Source organism: Leuresthes tenuis, unplaced genomic scaffold, assembly GCF_036924035.1.
Source record: "Leuresthes tenuis unplaced genomic scaffold, fLeuTen1.0.hap1 SCAF_5, whole genome shotgun sequence".
NCBI lineage: Eukaryota > Metazoa > Chordata > Actinopteri > Atheriniformes > Atherinopsidae > Leuresthes > Leuresthes tenuis.
This window is the reverse complement of record NW_027325359.1, coordinates 6,099,631-6,119,915: the sequence shown is the minus strand read 5'-3', so window position 1 is coordinate 6,119,915 and position 20,285 is coordinate 6,099,631. Positions and strand designations below refer to the sequence as shown.

The 20,285-nt window shown below is 43.7% G+C and overlaps 2 protein-coding genes across 5 annotated transcripts; one reads left to right on the top strand and one right to left on the bottom strand.

The window, feature by feature from the left end:
* The first annotated feature begins 1,821 nt into the window (after positions 1–1,821).
* Positions 1,822–10,053, top strand: LOC140306951 (NAD-dependent protein deacetylase sirtuin-3). Of its 3 annotated transcripts, none has more exons than XM_072385604.1 (8): positions 1,822–2,056; positions 7,126–7,354; positions 8,000–8,209; positions 8,359–8,591; positions 8,833–8,933; positions 9,006–9,167; positions 9,247–9,459; positions 9,579–10,053. In XM_072385604.1, the coding sequence occupies exons 2-8, from the start codon at positions 7,134–7,136 to the stop codon at positions 9,777–9,779; spliced, it is 1,341 nt and encodes a 446-aa protein (XP_072241705.1). In that variant the 5' UTR covers positions 1,822–2,056; positions 7,126–7,133; the 3' UTR covers positions 9,780–10,053. The 3 variants fall into 3 exon arrangements, with proteins under 3 accessions (XP_072241705.1, XP_072241707.1, XP_072241706.1); XM_072385606.1 differs by having other exon boundaries at positions 7,121–7,354; XM_072385605.1 differs by lacking the exon at positions 1,822–2,056 and adding an exon at positions 4,363–5,099.
* Positions 10,054–10,103: 50 nt separating this feature from the next.
* ric8b (RIC8 guanine nucleotide exchange factor B) lies at positions 10,104–19,979 on the bottom strand. 2 transcript variants are annotated; one of them, XM_072385602.1, is made up of 10 exons: positions 19,737–19,979; positions 19,279–19,326; positions 18,557–19,183; positions 16,871–16,965; positions 15,847–15,997; positions 14,930–15,028; positions 14,678–14,822; positions 14,426–14,570; positions 14,207–14,326; positions 10,104–12,275 (listed from the first exon to the last, which is right to left on the bottom strand). In XM_072385602.1, the coding sequence occupies exons 1-10, from the start codon at positions 19,818–19,820 to the stop codon at positions 12,167–12,169; spliced, it is 1,623 nt and encodes a 540-aa protein (XP_072241703.1). In that variant the 5' UTR covers positions 19,821–19,979; the 3' UTR covers positions 10,104–12,166. The 2 variants fall into 2 exon arrangements, with proteins under 2 accessions (XP_072241703.1, XP_072241704.1); XM_072385603.1 differs by having other exon boundaries at positions 14,930–15,025.
* Between the last annotated feature and the right edge of the window lie 306 nt (positions 19,980–20,285).

Genomic DNA, 20,285 nt, shown 5'->3' with positions numbered 1-20,285 from the left:
ACACATAGCTCATATAAAAAAAATTCTAATTTGTGTTTAGTTTAACTGAAGTACAGCCACGGGAAGGCTGAAAGACCCCTTAACTGGTTAACTTGTGAATGAATAAACCTGAAGGCCTGCGACCTCAGCTAAAACAAACTGAATGGATGCGATCGCTAAATACCACATTCAATCGTTTTAAATACTGAAGTACAACTTGGAGAAGCCTTAACATTGACAAGAAGTTGCAGGTCTATGCCCCCCCTCCTTCTGCTGTGCTTCAGCTCTTTCTCATCCTTGCCAGCCAGAATAATTAGAACAAGGCTATAAAAGTCCAACAATTGACCCCATTTAAGCTGTTTTCAGACAAGAACTCGTTACTGAAATGTTGTAGAGATGTTCTGGATGGCTGGCATGTTAGACCACAGCCCACTCCCTGCACCCACTCCAGACCTCTTGAGAATATTTTCCACCCAGCTTCCTTCCTAAATCAATTTTCCACAAGATCACCCGGCGAGGCGATGCATGAATGTGGCAGCATGCTAGCAAGAGTTGTTATTTCATAGTCTTTTCTGCTGACCTGCATGGTGGTATTCATAGGAACACAAAAGCAGTCCTCAAGCAGCCTCATCCAGTGTACTTTACAGATTTCCACTCCAGTTGTTTTACATAATGCCCTGCCAACGGGAGCCTGCACACCTTCCTCATGTGTAGCATCATGAGAGCACAAACTCCCGTTGTGAAGTACACGTGTGAACAGCTACTGTTGAATAAAGTCTGAACCAAATAGTTTGCTCATTCTCCTGAATGTCCCCAGATTTCACCTTTGAAAACAGCTTCAGAGACTTCTCCTGTCTGTTTGTTGTCACTGTGGCACAATGGATTCCTGTAGATTTCATTAGGAGAACTAGGAAGTTTATTTCAGATATTGTCTCATGCATCAACCTTCAAGGCATGTGCAGTGACTGTATCAGCAAATACAGTCAATAGTTAGTCAAGTTACTAAGTTCTGCTTCGAGTCGTTAAGACGCTGCGCCTTCATGTAGAGACACACTTGTTACGTTTATCGAGTTATGAAGTGGCTCTTACATGGCCAGAGTCTATCCCAGCGACCGGCAGGGCATGAGGCAGAGTAAATCCATCTGAACAGCTCACCTTCAATGGTATACCTTTTATGGGGGCTGTATTTTAAACATTCCTTTCCAGGCTTTAGTAAAAGTTTCTTACACGTGTTTGTCATGTGTCGCTGGGACCAAATTCCACAAAATGTTTGAGAGGTGTATACATTTGTGTAATCTGATTTGTAATACAATTAGGCCATTTGTGTACCAGTTTGCAAGATATTTACTGTCACAACTTACGTAGTATGTGTAGTAATCCAAATGTTACGTTACTTTTGGTCTGTTTCCATATTCGTTTCATGAGCTGCACGCTGTTGTTCATGAACTACACGGGACAGTTGTAGATTTTTATGCATCAACGTTATCTAGTAAGTAAGTTTCTCTGTCTGTAAAACTGTAGATATACCACAACATGATCAGAAAGGGACCACAGTTTTGTTTTGCTTTATGTTTAATTCTTAAAGTTGTTTATTCTCCTCTGACACGATTCTGCTTCATTTTTTAAGTCTCTCTATATGCTGCGCTGCACTTTGCAGCAATACTGATCAGACACGTATTCCACAGACAGGCTACTGCTCATTTGAATCTTCATGACTGTTTACTCAGTTGGCACCAAAACGCTTTTTGAAAAGCGGAAACGCAGCGTCACGTGACTCCGTCCGTTTCCCGCCCGTATGCGCAATGACTTATTTAGTACCCGGAAACAGTAGCGGAGTGATACCTCTTGCTTGTCAAACCTCGGACTTCGGGCTGCATGCTGATTCTGTGCCTGTTTCCGAGGAAGGAGACACTTAACCCAAGTGGACTCAGTGCTGTTGACCCCGACGTGCTATAAACTTGGATTTTACCCCTGAAGACGCTGAATTGATATAAGACATCCCACCTGGCCCTGCAAAGTCTGCCGTCTGTCGTCGTGTGTTCATCATTCAGAAGCTCCGCAGCCTGGAAAGAGACAGGTAGGTCCTGACTGTACAGCTGAAATAAAATCCCATCATAAATGGCTTAATTATAAGTATTACTAGTGGGTTTCCATGTTGGCTTAATAGTGGCTCGAATCTGTCGTATAATGTAGCTGATTGAATCGGTTTCCTATTTTTATCATCTTTTAACTTTATCTCTATTTAATATCCTTTTTCTTTTTTTTAAATGCAACTTAATCAGTTTCATTCATATGATACTGCTCTGTTAAAGGACACCATGCTATTTTACACTCCTCCAAAATGTCTGGACAGAGTTTGACACTAAAGGACTTTTCTTCTGCTCCTTAAATCACACTTTGAAACCTGTACAGTGCGTCTAACGGGGAATAAAAAGACCAGGAATAAAGGGCCTGGGGTTGCTTTGTGGAAATGAGTGAACCTGACAGGACAGCCATAGGTGCACAACTTCACCAGTCTGGCCTTTGTGGTAGAGTGACCAGACAGAAGCCAGTCCCCATTGAAAAGGAAACACGAACCCTGAAAAAAGAAAGTACTCAGGTTCTCAGGATCTGAGTCAGTAGCAAAAAGGCAGTGACTTTAAAGCGTGTCGCCAAGGAAACCCAGGAGTGCCATGAGGACGATTCTGTGAAAGTCCTTCTGGAAAAAGTCTGAAACCTATACAGTAATGTAGAAACCTTTACTGTATTATATGCGACAACACGATCTATATATCGCTCAGACACGTTTATGAGCTGCTAAACCTGTAAAAACATCAGAATAGTAGATTCTGCTTTACTGGAGACAGAAAACCTAACATGTGACTGCTATCTGTACTGTAATGTGTGATCTTTTTAAACTCATTGTGTTTTTTTCCTATTGAGATGTGTTAAAAATGATCCACCGCACTGCTTCTCAGTGACGCACAGCAAAGAAAACTTTGTGGCAGGATGAACGACGCTCGTACGGCATGTAACTGGAACCATGGCCCTATCTGTCCTCATCCCCGCCTGTCGACAGACCGATGGCAGGATTTTCTGACTGAACATTGCTAATAGTTTGTAACATGCTTTCAACAGCTAACAGATACTCCCTGTGCAAAGCAAAAATCATGGAGTCGCCACACTTGGAGGATCTCTGTCCAACATTTTATTTTGTAAAGAGAAAAACAGAAATGTTTGATAGCTGAACATTCTGGCTTTGTAAAAAAAACATCTTCAGATTATTTGAGTTAATCCATAATTATTACTCTTTTTTCCCCTCCCTTTAGTGCTTTGTTGTGTCTGTTCTGGCCTCTATGACAGCTTGAATCCTTTGAGGCATGGACATCTCTAATGAAAGATGATATCCTTCATCAGTCAGGTTCCATCTTGCTCTCTTACCAGCTGACAGATGAGCTGAGCAGGAAGGAACCTTCCCATGAACCACTGGTTTCCTTCCACCAGCACTGAGACCCAGACTGTCTGCTGGCCACGTCATTGAGCCTTACCTGAAGAGAAGTTCTAATGCTGTCTGATTAGTGACACGTTATCATCCTGAAACAATACCTTAACGTCACTGAACCTTCTTTCGAATGATGAAATAAGAAAAATGTTTTTAATCTTCACCTGCACATTTACTGTAGAGGTAATGGCTGCCATCTTCTTTGGTCCTTTGCCGCACACAAACCCCATAACAGCCAGGATTGTGTGAATTTGCTTGTTTTTTTGTTCCAGTAGTTATTCATCACCGAGTATCACTTACATCCGTTCATTCATGACGGTTTCTCTTTCTTTCTTCTGTTTAGGTGTGAGTGACGGTTTAAATTAGTCTTTTCTTGATGTCGATCCCATTTCCTCCTTCCAGTTGGGTCAAAAACACTTTTAGACACGGCTGACGGGGAACAACCATCACATTTTCTTTCTTCTTAAAGGAGTTTCATGTTGGGGCCATGTTTTGACAAACCTTTGTGTTTATCCAAGCTTTTAGTGAATAAAACAGCTGAAAGAACATCCTTCCATAATTTACCAGTTTTCTTGAATGGGTTGACGGCTTTCATGTGCAATGAGCCACAAGTTCCAGCAGGTGGCAGCGCAGCCTCACTCAGAGCTTCTCTGTAAAGCCAAACGCTGATACAAGGAACACTTCCGGTTGATTTGGTTTTTTTCTTCTATTTTTAACTCCTTTATTCTTTCAGGCTTAATGTGAGTAGAAAAAGCTGCACACTCTTCTACTCCTAACCTGAGCTAAAGATACGTTTCCTTGTTAATTTACGTCCTTTATCAGCAGCCACATGTAGCCTCTGAAATGTGAGGATTCTTTCTCAGGCCTTTGTAGTAGACAGACTTAAGTTCTGGGCTGATGATGAGACAAAATGGGAACCATGAAGGCGTCTTTGTTGATACCCGATGGGTATTTTTTTCTGTGTTCTGCCATGTTACTGATCTCTTAAATGTACTTTTGCTCTTGTTCAATGTTATTCCGCCCAGTCTGTAAGTGATTGCTTTATATTTGACGTCTTTATTGCAATAGCCGTGTGTACTTTGTTTAAATTATTTATGTTCTGATTGTGTGTTACAGGAGTTATATTGATTGTTGATTTATTTTTAATTTAGTGTTAGTGCGTCTTCAGAGTAGCAGCAAGACAAGAGTCATTACTTAGCCATCGACCCGCTGGGCAAATGTATCTCCCCACCACCCACCTTTCTCTCTGTGTGAGCAAACAACATACTAACACAAATTAGGACTCGCTGCTTTGTGTCAATTGAGAGGCCAACAAAGATGCGACACAGAGTGATATGTCATTAGCGAGCAGGTGGGGAGGGAGAACATAGAGCTGTTGCCTCACCAGCTAAGTAATGAAGAGGTTTCCATGGCGACCAGGCTGCCAGTTGCCATCCCAGCGTCAGGGGGGCAGCAGAGATCAAAGTCGGCTGTCCTCAACTTTGCTGTGAGTGGAGGGTTAAATGCCGGGGTTGCAGAGGAAAAGCCCCTCATTAAACTTAACCAAATCTCCTTTAAGACACAGCTGAGACGCCAGCTCGATGTTTTAACCACGCAGCTCTTCGGAGAGAAGCTGAACTGCAGTAACGTCTAGCATGAGGTAGAGTCTAAGGAGCCAAACGTAATGCACACACCAAGTTACACGCACTGGATGCTAAAATGTGAAGAAATAAACGCAGCATGCCTGAGCAGAGGTAACATTTTCAGACTCTGGGCATGACGGCCTTCTGCAGCCATTTTGAACGTCTGGCAGACATAAAATCTGAATGAAGGGAAACTGCTCTCTGACTTTGCAGTATCCCCACACAAACTTCTGTTTCCCCCCTGGGCTTTAAGTGTTGAAGTGATGCTGCTTACACTTACTCAACCGAGTCTTTGTCCCTTTTATACAAAGTTTTTGTCCGTGTCTTACGTTCGGCTCTTGGCTTCAGCCTCAAGCATATTGAAAAGATTATCAATCAGCCTGACTTTTGGGGCTGGGAGTGGGGTGCAGGGGATTTAAAGGTGATCACCGAGGTGTCCCTTGTGTTGTTGGACATCTGTAATTAGATAACTGTAACCCTCATATGAGCTGCCACACTCCTGGTGGTCCGGTTATGGGACACAGATTTTCGATCAGGCAGAACTGCAAGAGCAAGAAGTGTGAAAAGCCAAGCAGAGAGGGGGGGGGGGTCTTAAATCCTTTTAAAGCCTTTTGTCATTTATACAGGGATTTATTTGTCATTAAAGAATAATAACAACATCTGTGGCACATCTAGGGCTTTATCTGACAAAAGGATGGCATTGAAAACACTGAAAGGCAGTTTAATCTAATAGAAATGATTTTGTGCAACAGAGTTTTAAAAAAGACGCATTTTAATGTAGTTGGATAGGTTCAGCTCATGCAGCTGCGACTGCTCTTCTGCAGGGTTTACAATCACGTTGAGGAGTTGTGTGAGAATCCTTAATAAGTTGGCCTGTGATTTATCGCCTGTACTCAGCAGTGTCTTTTTGAGAGGAGACCAGACAAAAGCAGAGACCCCCGTCCTCCCGCTGTTTTTAATAGTTCTGTAGGATGTGAAAGAAAAAAACTGTAGTAATGTGGGGGGGATTCAGTCTTTTAAGGAGGCAAAGTGAAATAAGATTGAGTGGCTAACACGAAGGCAGAGAATGTAGATGATTGTCCACAAGTTCAGTGTCAGAAAAGCCCAAATTCAAATCAAATGAGATGTGTGGTAGTAACTGGCTGTTTTTCTCTAACTGTTCATGTTGCAAAGAAAAAGCTTTTCAAGCGTGATCTTTGTCCTTCCCAGGTCCTCTGTAAGAAAAATGGCTGTGTTGTTGCTCGGTAAGCTCTCAGGGATGCCGCTCCTCCTCTGAGGTGCTTCTGGAGGAAAGCTTCTCTCCATACAGCCCCCTGAAACGGTCGTGTTTTATAGGTTGTAGCTCTTTTGTTTCCTTGTTTGCTGCCTTTGCCTGATCACTCACACTCATTCCTCATGGAGGTTGTTTGAAGGCTTTAGATTAGCTTTGGAAGAGAAGCCCTCCCTCTCACTCTCCTCTTCTTCTGCTCCGTCTTTATTGAATCCCGCCTACATATCATTTATCTCCTCACCCCCTCCCAGGTCTGTGGGGGCCATTAGGGGGCATCCTCTTTTCTCTCCCAGCTGGGTTTGTTGACTCACAGTCAATCTACGGCTCTCTTTCACCTCTTCTTTAACTCCCCCACCTCTCGGCTCGACACTCTGCTTTGCCTGAACAGTAAAGCTGCCACAGCTGTGGACTGTATTAGCATAGCTGCTGAAGGGCAGGCGGGGGGGGCAAATATATTGTAGCCATTACCTTTTGTTCATCTGTTGACAGTTTTAAAACATTTCAGCTTCCCTCTGTGCAAAGAGACTGAGGAGAAAAGAGTGCCGGGATGATTTCAGTGTAACAACTTTTTAAATATGGGACACAGAAGAAGGAGGAGGAGCAACAGGAAAGGAAATCCTGGAAAATAGTCCTTGTCTAATCCGTGCATTAAGAGAACCACCTCTTGCTTTAAATTGGCTGCACAAATAAAGAAAAAAAGAAGCCTGAAGGTTGAATGATGTGTTGTTGTTTTCTCCTTTTTTAAAAATGATTTCTGTTATTGCTTAGAACAGGTGTCGGGATGAACAGGTCCGGGGTCAGCTGGGATAAAAGAGTCCTGCAGCCTCCGGTCAGCAGGATCACCCGCAGCTCCAGCTCTCAGGCCAGGCACAGCAGCCCCGCTGAGCCCCAGGATTCAAGGCCAGGTCCGTATGGAAAACAACGAAGGAAGCAGACCCATTCAGCGCTGGCCAGAAACCTCAGCCAGATGAGTGTGAGCGCACAGAACGTTTTACCCACAAGGTGAGAGGACACAGCGGCGCCGACAGACGTTGGAAAGGCTCAGGAGGATTACGTGCCTCTGCTGTTAAACGTGTGATGTGAAAAACATTGTCCTGTGCAGATCAATGACTAACGGGACCAGAAAGGTACAGCAATGGAAAAAGTGTCTCTACAAGCAGCCGTCGTGTGCTTTCAAATATATCAAAACTAGTCTTTAACAGAGAAGAAAACATTTACTCAGAGCAGAGTTTACTTTAAAAGCTCACTTTTCTTTTAAGGTACTTGACGGTCGTTCAAAGCGTCCTGGGGAAGTTGCCAGAGTTCTCGTGACTTTAAAACGGTCTTTGTTTGGTTTTTCTTCTCCATTCTGCTTCTGTCAGCTCAGATCAGAGCTAATTTATCTGTTTCAGGACTCCTCGTGCTGTCCCTGAATACGGCAGGAGCGTTTTCCATTTAAATACACACTTAGTTACACATGATTAATGCAGAATATAAGCACAAACATGAGGAAGTACGGCAAATATTATAGAAAATATAACAGATGAACAAAACAAAACATTGTCATCTTAGTTAAAGCACCTTATTTATCCATTTGTTTAACATCAGGCTGTTGAGAACACGGAAAGTAGTAAAGAGTGATGTGTTTGTGTCTTTTTTTTACTGTAGTAAAGGAAAGTTTTCCAAAGCAAGCAGCGATGCTGAGCAGTCCTCTCAGTCCACATCTCATCGGGGCAGTTCGTCTTCATCCGGTCCGAAGTCCTCCTCGCGGGGCGGTCTCGCCTCCGTGGCTCGGCTCGTGAAGCTGGGCCGCTGTAAGAATGTGGTGGTGGTGGCCGGAGCAGGAATCAGCACGTCCAGTGGCATCCCAGACTTCAGGTTGGCGTCCGTGGGTTTCTGCTCCCTCAAGCTTCACCTCTAACGTACAAATCTACATGTTTTCAGAGCAGTCTGTGCGGCGCTGCTGCGAGACGTTTACGAGTTTTATTCTTCAGAATCTTACATTTCCAAAACTTCCACTTTTTCAGGACCCCAGGAACGGGTCTCTACGCCAACTTGGAGAAGTACAACATCCCTTACCCAGAAGCCATTTTCAACATCGACTTCTTCTCCAATGACCCGCAGCCTTTCTTCTCCTTGGCCAAGGCTCTGTATCCTGGCGGCCACCGACCCAATTACATTCACTACTTCATCCGCATGCTTCATCACAAAGGCCTGCTGCTCCGGATGTACACGCAGAACATAGACGGACTGGAGAAATGTGAGTGAGAACCTAAAGGAAACAACATGCGGCTTCAAATGAACGGAAATGCATCCCAACAATCGATGAATACATGTACTTGATTTCTTTTTAAATTCTTTTCTTATTTGGAAAAGACAAAGTAATTATTATGATATAAATATGTGATCCTCATCCATCTTATCTTATAAATATTTAATCTGAAGGTACAGAACTGATTGCTTGATTTTCTTGTCAAGTCAAAACATTCTTTTATTTTCAGTGTGCGGCATCCCAGATGACAAGCTTGTGGAGGCCCACGGTAGTTTTGCCACAGCTTCCTGTCACCTGTGCTACACTCCATATCCTGCTGAGGAGGCTAAAGTACGTCCAGCTCTGTGGTCCTGAAGCACTCGAACACAACGCACTGATTTCCTGCATTTGTTTCTTCCACAGGATGCTATAATAAACGGAAACATCCCCACATGCTCATTCTGCGCCGCAACCGTAAAACCAGACGTCGTGTTTTTTGGAGAGGACCTGCCCCAGAAATATTTCCTCCACACGAAAGACTTCCCAAAAGCAGACCTGCTCATCATCATGGGCACATCTCTACAGGTAGATATCGACCTTTTGAATACGACCTGAAACATGCTTTCTCTTGAATTTGGATCTGAACAAGGGATTGTGGTTTTAGATTGAGCCATTTGCTAGCCTGGTGAATACGGTGCGGTCCACGGTGCCACGTCTTCTCCTGAACCGACACGCTGTGGGCCCCTTTGAGAGGGTTCCACTGCGGAGGGGAGACCACATGGAGCTGGGCGATCTGGTTGATACTGTGCAGAGGTTTGCCCAAATGCTCGGCTGGAGCAGTGAGATTGAAGAGCTGATGAGGAGCCAGGAAACATTGGTGAGTTCTCCTTTAAGGCCTTCTGAAAAATCTTTCCAATTATTCACGTCCGTTTTTAGATATAAAGTGAAAGAAGAAACGGCAGAAAAGCTCAGATTTTCACACGTTCCTTTCCACAGGACATCGCTGCGTTCTCATGCAGCCTTCAGTCACAGAGCAGTCAGACGTCATGTCAGGGCAGAGCAGCATCAGCGCCTGAAGGCACGGTGCAGACGTCCAGGTCCAGACCAAGAGCTCAAACAGCAGCCAGCAGCGGCGGCGAGGAGACGGACTCAGACACGGACTGCAAAAGCTCTGCATCATCCAACCCAAGCAACTAAATAGCAGCTTCTTAACACTCCAAAGGTTCGGGGGCAGCTCTCGTCTCATTGCTTCACACTGACTTTTTCTGTAAACTGCACCTTTCTGAGAGTAAAAGTGTAAAGCGCTTATGTACATACTGAACAGCTGATGAAGATCAGAAAGCATCAGAGGAGCTCCAATCCAGAACACTAGTAAATGTTTCGTGTTTTTATATGTCGGAGCCCAGTAAAGTTATGTTTTATATCAGTAAAACACTGTATTTTAAGCATTATTTAATAAAGACATTGTGTTTTTGGCACCTTTTGTGTTGTCTGAGGTTTGTTGTCCAAAGAAGGCGATCGTTCAATTCTCCACTTTATTCACTTTTCAGTGGAAGGATAAAACTTAAAATAAACGATGCTACTTACAGTATGAAGAACAAAGGTATTAAACACTCCCCTGATGCATGCAAGTTTAAAGTGTCACAAGATGATTGTGGAGGAACATGGAAGTATTTACAGGAACGAAAAGTCTGTAATCAGTTAAGTTGTTACAATCGCAGAGAACCTAAAGGGAAAGAAACATGATGAATATTAAGAAAAACCCAAAAACATTTGATTATGAACCGGAAATTTGGGTCAAAGACTCCATGTTTAACAGCCTTGTAAAAAGTTCTTGTACTGTGAGAGCAGGCAGTCGTGGTGATTCACAGGCTCATGATTACTGGCTGCTGAACAAACCTTTCCCCTCTTTCTATAACGATGACACGTGTTCTCTGGTTAAAGCGATGCGTAGTTTTTGGATTGTATCCGGCGTCAAATTGACTTTGAAGAAGAGGAAAACGACACGTTTGTTCACCCGAAGCAGGACAATTCTGTAGTAAAATCACGAGCGTTCATGCAGCCGACTTCAGAACCGGCAGCTGTTAAAGACGCGGGAAAAGAGGAGAAAAACAACCAACGACAGCACTTTCAGTTTATATAAACATCAGAGACTTAAATCTACATAAAATCAGCAACATTTTCCATCTGATGGGAGAAAAAGAGAGAAAAAAAAAACAAAACTTTTTTTTTTCTCTCCCTTCAAACTATATCATAGATTTGGCAAAAAATAATGAATTAGAAAACAACAACTGCAGTTTCCACATTTCATTGTCAACAAGCGTTAACGGTGATCCATCACAGGAAATATCTACATTTTAAGTTACTTGGTTTTGTTCAAAGCGCCATAAAGCCCTGAATTGAAAGTTTCCTTGGTGACGCATCGGTGAGCAACAGTCCTGATCACACGTCCTCCCACACTGAGCTGCACGTTTCATTTATCCCTGCGGACGCTGCCGGATTCTCTCATCACACATCAGTCCTGTTCCCTGCTCAGGACAGGCTGCATGATTTAATAAGAACAAAGAAAATTCCACCTTTCACGTTTACTGTAATTCTATATTTAAATGTGTGATGTGCACTTCATCTAGCAATAAACACGTAAACTTAAAAAAGAAAAAGAAAAAAGCACGGGTGAAGGAATGATTCATTATAGAGGACAAACAAACCACGGCAACAGTGTTCGCAGTGAAAAACAAATAATCCAGCAAAAATGATATTACTTCTATTTTTGCAACTTAAGAAGCTGATAAACGAGTGACGCAACAGTAACCGTAAAGGCCTCCAAAGCATTACGGCCCCCTCGGTCTTGGTAGAGTTTTCCTGCCACACATCAGTCCACTCCCACTGTGGAGAACGGTTTTCAGCCACCACAGAGCTTCTAGAAACTCCTGTGAAATGCTCAGCTGTGTCCCACTTCGTGACTGGATCATCAGAGGTCTAATTTCATCTGAACTAAAAAAAGAAAAGGCCTGTCCAATTCCAAAAGACGCTCTGAATGTTGATTTTGTTTCACTACTTTCTTTCAGAACCATTTAGCACGTTCTTACCAGCCCACACTCGCTTGATTGGACACTTTTCATCCTTGTAAACTCATACAAAGTATGATTTTTTTTTCTTTACGTCTATATTTTGTCCTTCTCTCTATCCGTATTCAGCAACACAAAGTACGGTCCATTACCCAAAGTGTAGACAACAGAGGCCTGATAAACAGAACTTATACCATTGACCTTCTGCACCATTTCCAAATTGGTCGATAAATGTGTTGAAAACAAACAACAGTATGTGGCTTTCATTCAGTTTGTCCCTGTCCAACATTTGTTCGACCTTCTGACAACCGGCTATGTTAAATATAAAGTATTTTGAGTGCAGCGTGTCACCTTTGTTTGACTGAGATGACTCGTCTCATTTAGGATGGAGGCACAGATTCAGAGCCCCCAGAAGGATCCAGCCCTTGAAATGGGACACAGATCTAGACGTGTTGTGTGTGTGGGGGGGGCCCCAGTGGGCTTAGTTTGGAAAGTGTGGCCTAGATGCAAAGTGCTCTAGTCAGAGTCTGATCCTGAGTTTTCCTCAGGTGGATCACAGAGGGTTTCTTCCAGAGGCGCCAACGTCCCATCCGGCCTGACGCCCATCGGTCGAATCACGTTCTGCCTGTGGAGACAAAAACCAAAACCGTCAGATGCACTCCTGGTACATGGGGGGTGTAAAGGAAACTTAAATGCACGACTGTCCTCGTCTATTTTTCAAAGTTATTTTTAAAAAAAAAGGTGGAAAAAAAACCCTGCTCAGGCTTCTTTGTATCTATGGACAATGTTAATGGGGGCTTTCACTTGTATGGGTTTTCTCTCTCTTTCAAACACAACTCAAGGACCCTCACAACCCCCCTCCCCCTTTCATGGACAATCGGCACTGTCTAGCCATCCTACCTCCCTCCCGGCTCGCCTTTCCTGTGGCAGTTTAATTACAGGATCAGTGCTCAGACTAATCTCCTCAAAGCCACCACTGCGCCTTCATCCTAATCCAATTATACCTGCCCTGTGTGTCACAGCTACCTCCAAGATGATTTATCTGAAAATGACCCATCAAAGATTCTAAAAGGATCCATTTACATTATTTGACAGATTCAAATACAAATGGCCGTGTAATTCCCTCTGATTCCTGGAATTAAACGTGACTTAGTCGAGGAAAACTACACGTTAAGTTCTCGAAGCGCGTGGGAGGGCTGTGGGGTGTGGAGACGGCGGCTGCAGCGAGGCGCCGGCAGCCTCAGGTAAAATGAGGAGCAGCATATCAAAACAAACAATGTGTCACATCAAATCTCCCAATTAGAGCCAAAAAAGGCAAAAAGAAAAATCTGCTCCTCAGGAACTACGGAGGATGTGTGGCAGGTGTAGAGGGGGGTGGGGGCAGAATATGTGCTAATTGGAGGACCAGTTACGCAGTTCGGGGAGCACATTCTTGCAGGGTGCTGAGTGATCTCCTTAGCACCTGTGCTGGTGGAGGCGCCTCCCTGTCATCACTGCATCTTAACTGGGGAGCAGAAGAAAGGGAGCGCAGTCTTGGAGAGGAATCTTCTTATTCTGGGCGCACGTGTCTCATTACAGCTCAACGCCCTCTTTGGCCCAACAATGACCATGTCTGCTTTCTTATGTCTGTGCATTTATTCACCCGTGTCTCTTCCTCTTCATCCACGTTCCACCAAAATTGTTTTGTCTAGTTGTGCCTCCGTCTCTGTCCACTCCTCGTCTGGCCGCTGATTGCTTCCTCGAACACGAGAGGAATAAAGTCGGTACGAGTGTTATTAAAAACTTGAATGCGGCACATAAAGGAACCAGAGCCCGACAAGTCAACAGCGCGTGCCAATTAGGTGATAATTAATGTGGAGGTGGTAATGCGAGCTCCCATTTGCTCCAGCTGAATGCTGCGGCGTGCTGGGAGTCGAGGCCTAATTGAAGCCGCGTCTTACTGGCAGATTCTTCTCAAGATGAAGTGGTTGGCAGGGAGCAAAGCTCACTGTCACCTTTGTTCAGGTAACACTAGCTTCTGCTCAGCAAGGAAAGGTCAACACAGATGCAGCAGGAGCTTCTGCCGGTGAAAAAGTTTATGAATATGAGGAGGTTTTGCCACAGTTGTTCAAAACAGAACAAATTGATCATTCGAGTTGAATCGTATCTGCAGTTTTTCCTTTCTTTTGAACTTTTCTGTTATCCCAAAGACCTGGACGTGGCTACCTCAGACATGTTGACAGGATGGCCGAAATTATGTTGATGAGGGCCTTGTTTTCCTTCTTATCTACTTACAAACCCACAAAAAAGGAAGTGTGATCAAATCTTGTCCTGCTGCGGCCATCTGAGAAGGTTTAAAGGTATGAGAAGTGTTCCTTTATTGGTGTGTGGGGGGGGCAAAGAGTAGATGAGAGATAAACTAACTGGACATTAATGATTGATCTTTAAAAGAGAGGAGAAGAGCTGAGTCCTGTCACACGTGTTGCATTTTATTCCATATTGTACATTTCTCAGCGTTTTCAGCAGGTACAACAAACCCTGACGAGCTACTTGCCTCCTTCCCCTTCAGTGTCTTACCTCGACAACTTGTCAAACATATTGGCCAGCTTCTCGGCCTCATACTCCTTCTGCTCCTCGGTCATCTCTTCAATGGGATTCGGCATCGGCTCCTCCACATGACCAGTGATAGGGTTGATGCTGAAAAAATGTTAATTAAAAAGCTTAAAGAACAGCTGAAAACTGACTGGCTTTACACACTAAAAGGTATTAAACAAGTTGAAATCATTTGTCACTCACAAAGGTTTGGCAGATTTGTATTCCTCTGTGTCCGAGTCTTCATCTTCAGAGTACTGAGTCTCTCCTCTCCCTCCTGCGAGAAGCCCTCGAGCCACAAGGAGTCCTGCTGCATTTCCATATCCAGTGTACTTCAACAGGTTGTCCACTAAAAGATGACACCACAAATGCAAAAGCTTTTACCATTTTTACAAACATCCCTAACCGCACTCTTGATCTCACACTTCTCCACCACAACACCCATCTCCAGCTCACCGCTTTCTTTGCAGAGGACAAAGAGAAACTCTGCAGCCGTCTGCTTCACACCCATGTCGACATGTGTCATTAGTCGAACCAGCTTGTTTCTGATGGCGGTGCCAACCTCTGGCCTGATCTTCACATCTGTCAGCGGGGGAAGCACCTGGAACAAAAAGCAGGGGTTTATCCACAAATCACAGCATGTTCTATCCAGGTCATAAAAATCCTTACGCTTGATCTTCACCTGAATTCATGCAGTGGCTGTATTACCTGAGCTTTGATATACCGGCGGATCTCTCTGTGGCACCTGGATCCTTCAGTCAGAAGGCTGAGCACTGGAGTCAAACCCTCCTTGTAGTTGGAGCCCTGCTTGGAGTAAAAAAAACCACAGACATTTCACAGTCTGCACAAGATGGAGTGCTGAATATACGTCAGTCAGGATGACAGGACGATGAGGTAAGCAGCACCAACAGGTCCAGAACCACAAGTCTTCACTCAAAATGAGCTCTAACAAAGTAACTAAAGCCATGAGCAGCATACAGGTGTGCAAGCTCTCTAAGACATGTCGTATGATAATGTAACTGAGTTTGCGTCTGCCATCTAATTATCTCCACACCTCCCATGGCTTCCTTCTGTCAAAAGTCAAATAAATACCAGAGCAAACATGATCCCTGACTGGCTTCACAATATTAAAGTCGGGGAAAAAGAAAAGAACACAAGACAATAGAAGGAAGTGAGGAAAAGAGATAAAAGCGTCCTATTTTGCTCAGGAACCTTCCCAACTCTACTAAGTCAGAGTAGCAGCCAAGATAAAATGTCTAAAAGAAAATGATGCTTCCTTAGTTTTCTCCTTTAGCAGAGGATATCCTTAATGAGAGAAAGGAGAAGTTTCCATCCCACTTTTATCCACAACTTATATTACAAGGCTTGATTATTTTCATCCAGTCGCACAAACTGAGATTCATGTGGATAAAAATAATGACCTTTAATCTAATATGATAAGAGACATAATTTCCATGTAAAAACCTGATAAGATTGCATTAGACCAAGTATCTAAAGCACTTCTTTTCACAACAGCGGTGTAACATCCCACAGCGTTATGGGGAGCCAAGGCCAGATTCTTTAGATTCTCTCAATATCACACGAACCAGATCAGGTCTGTATTTTCTGTGGAGGATCAACTTTACCTTGTCGATTCTCTTCTCCATGAAGTCGAGTAACACTTGCACCACTTCCATGTTTTTCCCGCCGTATTGCTGGAGTCCTCCCTGAACGGGCACGTCAATCAGCACATCCAGGCAGGACACGGGCAGGTTGTTCAGCAAGTTGACCGAATGGCTGGAGATGCAACAGCAGGTTTTAAACAATCACAAAGGCTTTGAGAGAGTTTGTTCTGAATTTGCTGTAAAGATTGTAAGCGACTGATTCAGATGTCACTGGTGTTGATCAGTTGGTCTGTAATACTGTGTGTGTGTGTTTTAAATTCTGCCTGCAGTTTTATGAAGTCAACACATTTATATATTAGGCCTGTAGCAGCCTATGAGAGATAAAACAATTATAATCAACATTTTTTGGTATTATGATGTGGTCTATGTCTGCAGTTTAAGCTGGGAAGGTGTTACTGTCTGCAAACTCCTTAAAATGCACCACATTTGGAAATATTACTGATGAATCAGACTAACTCTCAGTTCATTTAGCCAAACAGGTTAAACTAACTTTGCTTTCTTCCAGATAAAAACAGTCTGAGGCACCTTTATCCAGTTTTATCCAGTGCTCTAACCAGAAGCTACAACCCGATGGGTCAAACGCCCGTGACCACCTCAGCCCGGCAGTGAAAGAGGATCATCAGTCACTTTTACACGACACACTTTAAATTTCAGGCCACGAACACAAATTCTTGGAATTCCTGCATAAAATTTCCATAGAAAAGAAGATGCTGCTGCTGCACTATGACAGCTTTGAGATTATAAAGCATCCGACATTCATTCCACTGCAGGTGCGTTTCTAGCCTGTGTGTTTTTCTATGCAAATCAGTTCCACTTTACATTTGAGGAGAAGACACGTATTTACACTCCCTAAGCTACAGAACAGAGAAGCAGCTAGAGACTAAGCCATGTCACGCTTTTCCTAAGGTGTAATGTGCACAAAGTCAGCGCTGAGTCCACCAAAACACACTGATGTATGAGGAGCAGCGAGGAAACAGATTCCCACCTGTGTGCTTCCTCCGTTTTCTCCTCTGTCTCCGTCTTCAGCATCAACAGGTGACGCAGGATGGCAGCTATGAGTCGGAACTGGTGGTCATCCTCCTGTCGGTCCAAGCACGTAGAAAAAAACACACTGACTCTAAAAGGAACTTTTGTTTCACACCAAGAAGGTGAACAGAAGACAACTATAAGGATGGGGTGCGGGAGCACTGAAAGTGAACGAGGCATTCAAGTAATCTATGAGAGCCACATAGCCACTAACCGAGTTTTTGTTGCTGTTGATACTAACCTGCCTTCGGGCATCTATGCAGCTGCTGAATACTTTGAATTTCCCTGGGGATTAATAAAGTATCTATCTATCTATCTATGAGCTGAGACGGATGAAAACTGAGGAGGAGGTCTGGATTTCTAGAAGAGGAGGAGGGACAAATGTGATCCTAAGAGCTAAATTTGATGTTGTTTGGACTTACTTTGTGTTAGAGGTTTCCTTTGCAGTTCTCTGGCCCCTCAGTCCAAATTGCAAGGAGCACCACAAGGATGTTTGAAATATATTCTCAGACAAGACAGCTAAGTTTGATAGCAATTTTTAACCTCAACTGTAGTACAAAAAAAGTTATTTAAATAACAGGCTTCACAAAATATGCTCGATGTCTCATCCAAAGGCATGTATAGCAGATGTAATTCTTTGTCAAGACAACACATCATGTTTGGCAGGTGTACAAACCTTTGTTTGTAAGCTGAAAGCGGCTAAATGCTGCATTGATGTCCTGCTTGCAGTGGCCTTTTTCATTTATACAGTTATAGTAGGAAATATTAAAGTTAAATCTGAGACGACCGACTTTGATTTATCTGCCTCAGCTTAAAAGGCCTTTATTAAAACAATTAAAATTAAAAGTAGCATGATACCAAAGTTTGGGCACCCTGCTCTCTAAAAAACTTAAACTCTGGTCTCAGACCTTAATTAGCTTGTTAGGCTATGACTTGTTCTCAGTGATCATAAGGAAAGGCCAGGTAATGCAAATTTCAAACCTTTATAAATGATTCCCAAACCTTTTCTCAACTATCAGTAACCATGATCTCCTCGAGCCAGCTGCAAAGCCCTCATAAAGCAGGAGAAGACTGTAAGAAGATAGCAACGCCTTCTTGAGCATTCATTTGCTCAATGGCAGTTAAAAGGGACGGTTGGGATCTGGAAGAATAAGAATCCCTAATTGGATTGTTGGTGCTTTTCTAAATCCAGTTTTACTGCAAAAAAACCTTCAGGAGACTCTGGAGTGGTGCGGCACAATGAGGTGCCAGAGCTGGTGGAGTCAGTGTGGTACATTTCCTTAGAAGGAAAAACTAGGGGATGTGTAAAACTATAACACAGGGAATGTGTTTGTCCTTCCTGGCTAATGGGAGTAAAAAAAAATTAAAAATTTGCGAAAAGGTGTGTTTCTGAGGACCAAAGTTTTCCTTCAGGCTCATTTTTTGCTTAGATACTTAAAAACTGGCACTGATTTTTTTTTAAATAAAGAAATGTATCCTCTTTAGCTTAGTAACCTGAAAGTGACATCATTTTTCATGCACTTCACTTCACTCTATGAGGCCCAAACGTTCGCTTGGCACTGCACTCAAAACAATGAGTCACAAATGACTAGTATGCAATACAAACCCATCAGAACATCACATCCCATAACCACAACACGCTCACCTCGTCACGAGGTTCAGAAAGTGTGAGGTTGAACAAGGCTTTGAGTGCTTCCATCGCTCGCTCGTTATCCTCCGCAGGCATGGGCAGAGCCTGCGGCTCTGGACGGGCAGCTTCATAGGGACCGACCCAGTGAACATCCAGGGTGTGCTCCAGGACCTCTGTCAGCTGTCTCACAGCGTGGCCCTCTCTCCTCAAAACAACTCTCACGTCAGGTCGGAGGGCAGACAGCAGGAAGAGAAGGCGCAGGGTGAACAGGCCCACCTCGTGCTGCCATGTGTGTGCGGTTCGCAGGCTGGCACACAGACCATGAGCCAGCTGAACATCCACACTAACCTGCTGAGCTGCAGGACTGTTGTACACCACATTGCATAGGCACTTCAAGGCCTCTACCACCACCCTCTCCTCCTCCTCTGACAGTGTGCATTCCTGGTCGTTTTCCTGGTCAGCCTCCTCCTGTCCGACACGCAGCTTCGCCATCCGTGCCAGGATCAACATGCCCTCTCTGGTGGCCACAGGTGCCAGAACACGCTTATCTCTGGACAGGATGCGAAGTGTCTCCAGACATGTCTTCTGACAGCTGGGCTGCGCCTGCTTCCCAAGGACTGTCAACACACTCTGACACAGCTTCTGAAATGACACACAGTGAGGAAGACTGTCATTATGGCAGCCCAGGCACCCCCTTCATCATCTAATAACAACCTGCTCAGTTAACTGCCACATACACTCCGCAGGGTTTCCTCCTTTTGATCAAAAGTGAAGGTCTGGGTGTTCTGAAACAAGAAATATATTCATTAGACAAACAGTTCAGCTGTAAAAGAAACACAAAGCAAAAAGACGCACGTTCAAATCCAAACCCTATCATCTCTAAAACGAATACATGGTTTCAAAAAGACCTGAGACATAAAGTTGCTAAGCTTATGTGGTGGAGTGGGAGCAGGCAGTGTTAGCATTATTAACTCTGCGTTGGTGCTGTGAACAACAAATGACGGTCGTATCCATTGGATTCATCCACTGAGTCGATGTAAGGCAACAAACTGTAATAAATCATTCGACAGAGCCAAAATCTCGGCTCAGTTGCTAAGATGCTTACCTAAATCAAAGCTAGCTGTTCAGTTAGCTAGCTAACGTTAGCAGCTCCGTTTGTTTTGGTTGAGGAAATACGAGCAAAGCCGCGACTCACCTCTTGACTGTACTGCTGCAAAAGCTTCTCTATGTCCACTTCGTTTGCCGTTTCAAGCTGTGACAATATGTTGTTCAAATCCATGATGGATATTTTCACACCGCGGCTAGTTAGCTTAGCTTGGACGTTACCGGTGAGTGATGTGCAGCTAGCTAACTAGCTGGTAGGCTAACTTAGTGACAGTTTGCTGCTGTCAAGAAGGAAACTCCCCTGTTTGTCTCCATCAGCAGGTGTGTTTCCTCCTCTGAGGCACTTCCCTGTGCAACACAGGAACACAACCCCTTAATACAATAAAAACAAAAACAATCTGATGACCGTAGAATACGACATCAAAATAATTAAGAATGAATTAGTTATATCAAATATAATATGAAAAAATAAAAATCCGTTTTATTAAACATAAAGAGAATGAAAACTAGAAAACTGCACAACACTCCCTCCAAATGTCCATTTTCGTTCATTTTAGATTAAAATGTAGGAAAATTAAAAGGCATGAAGCTCATTTAAAATAGATTAAGAATCTATCATTTCTTTTAGTTTAACAATGTG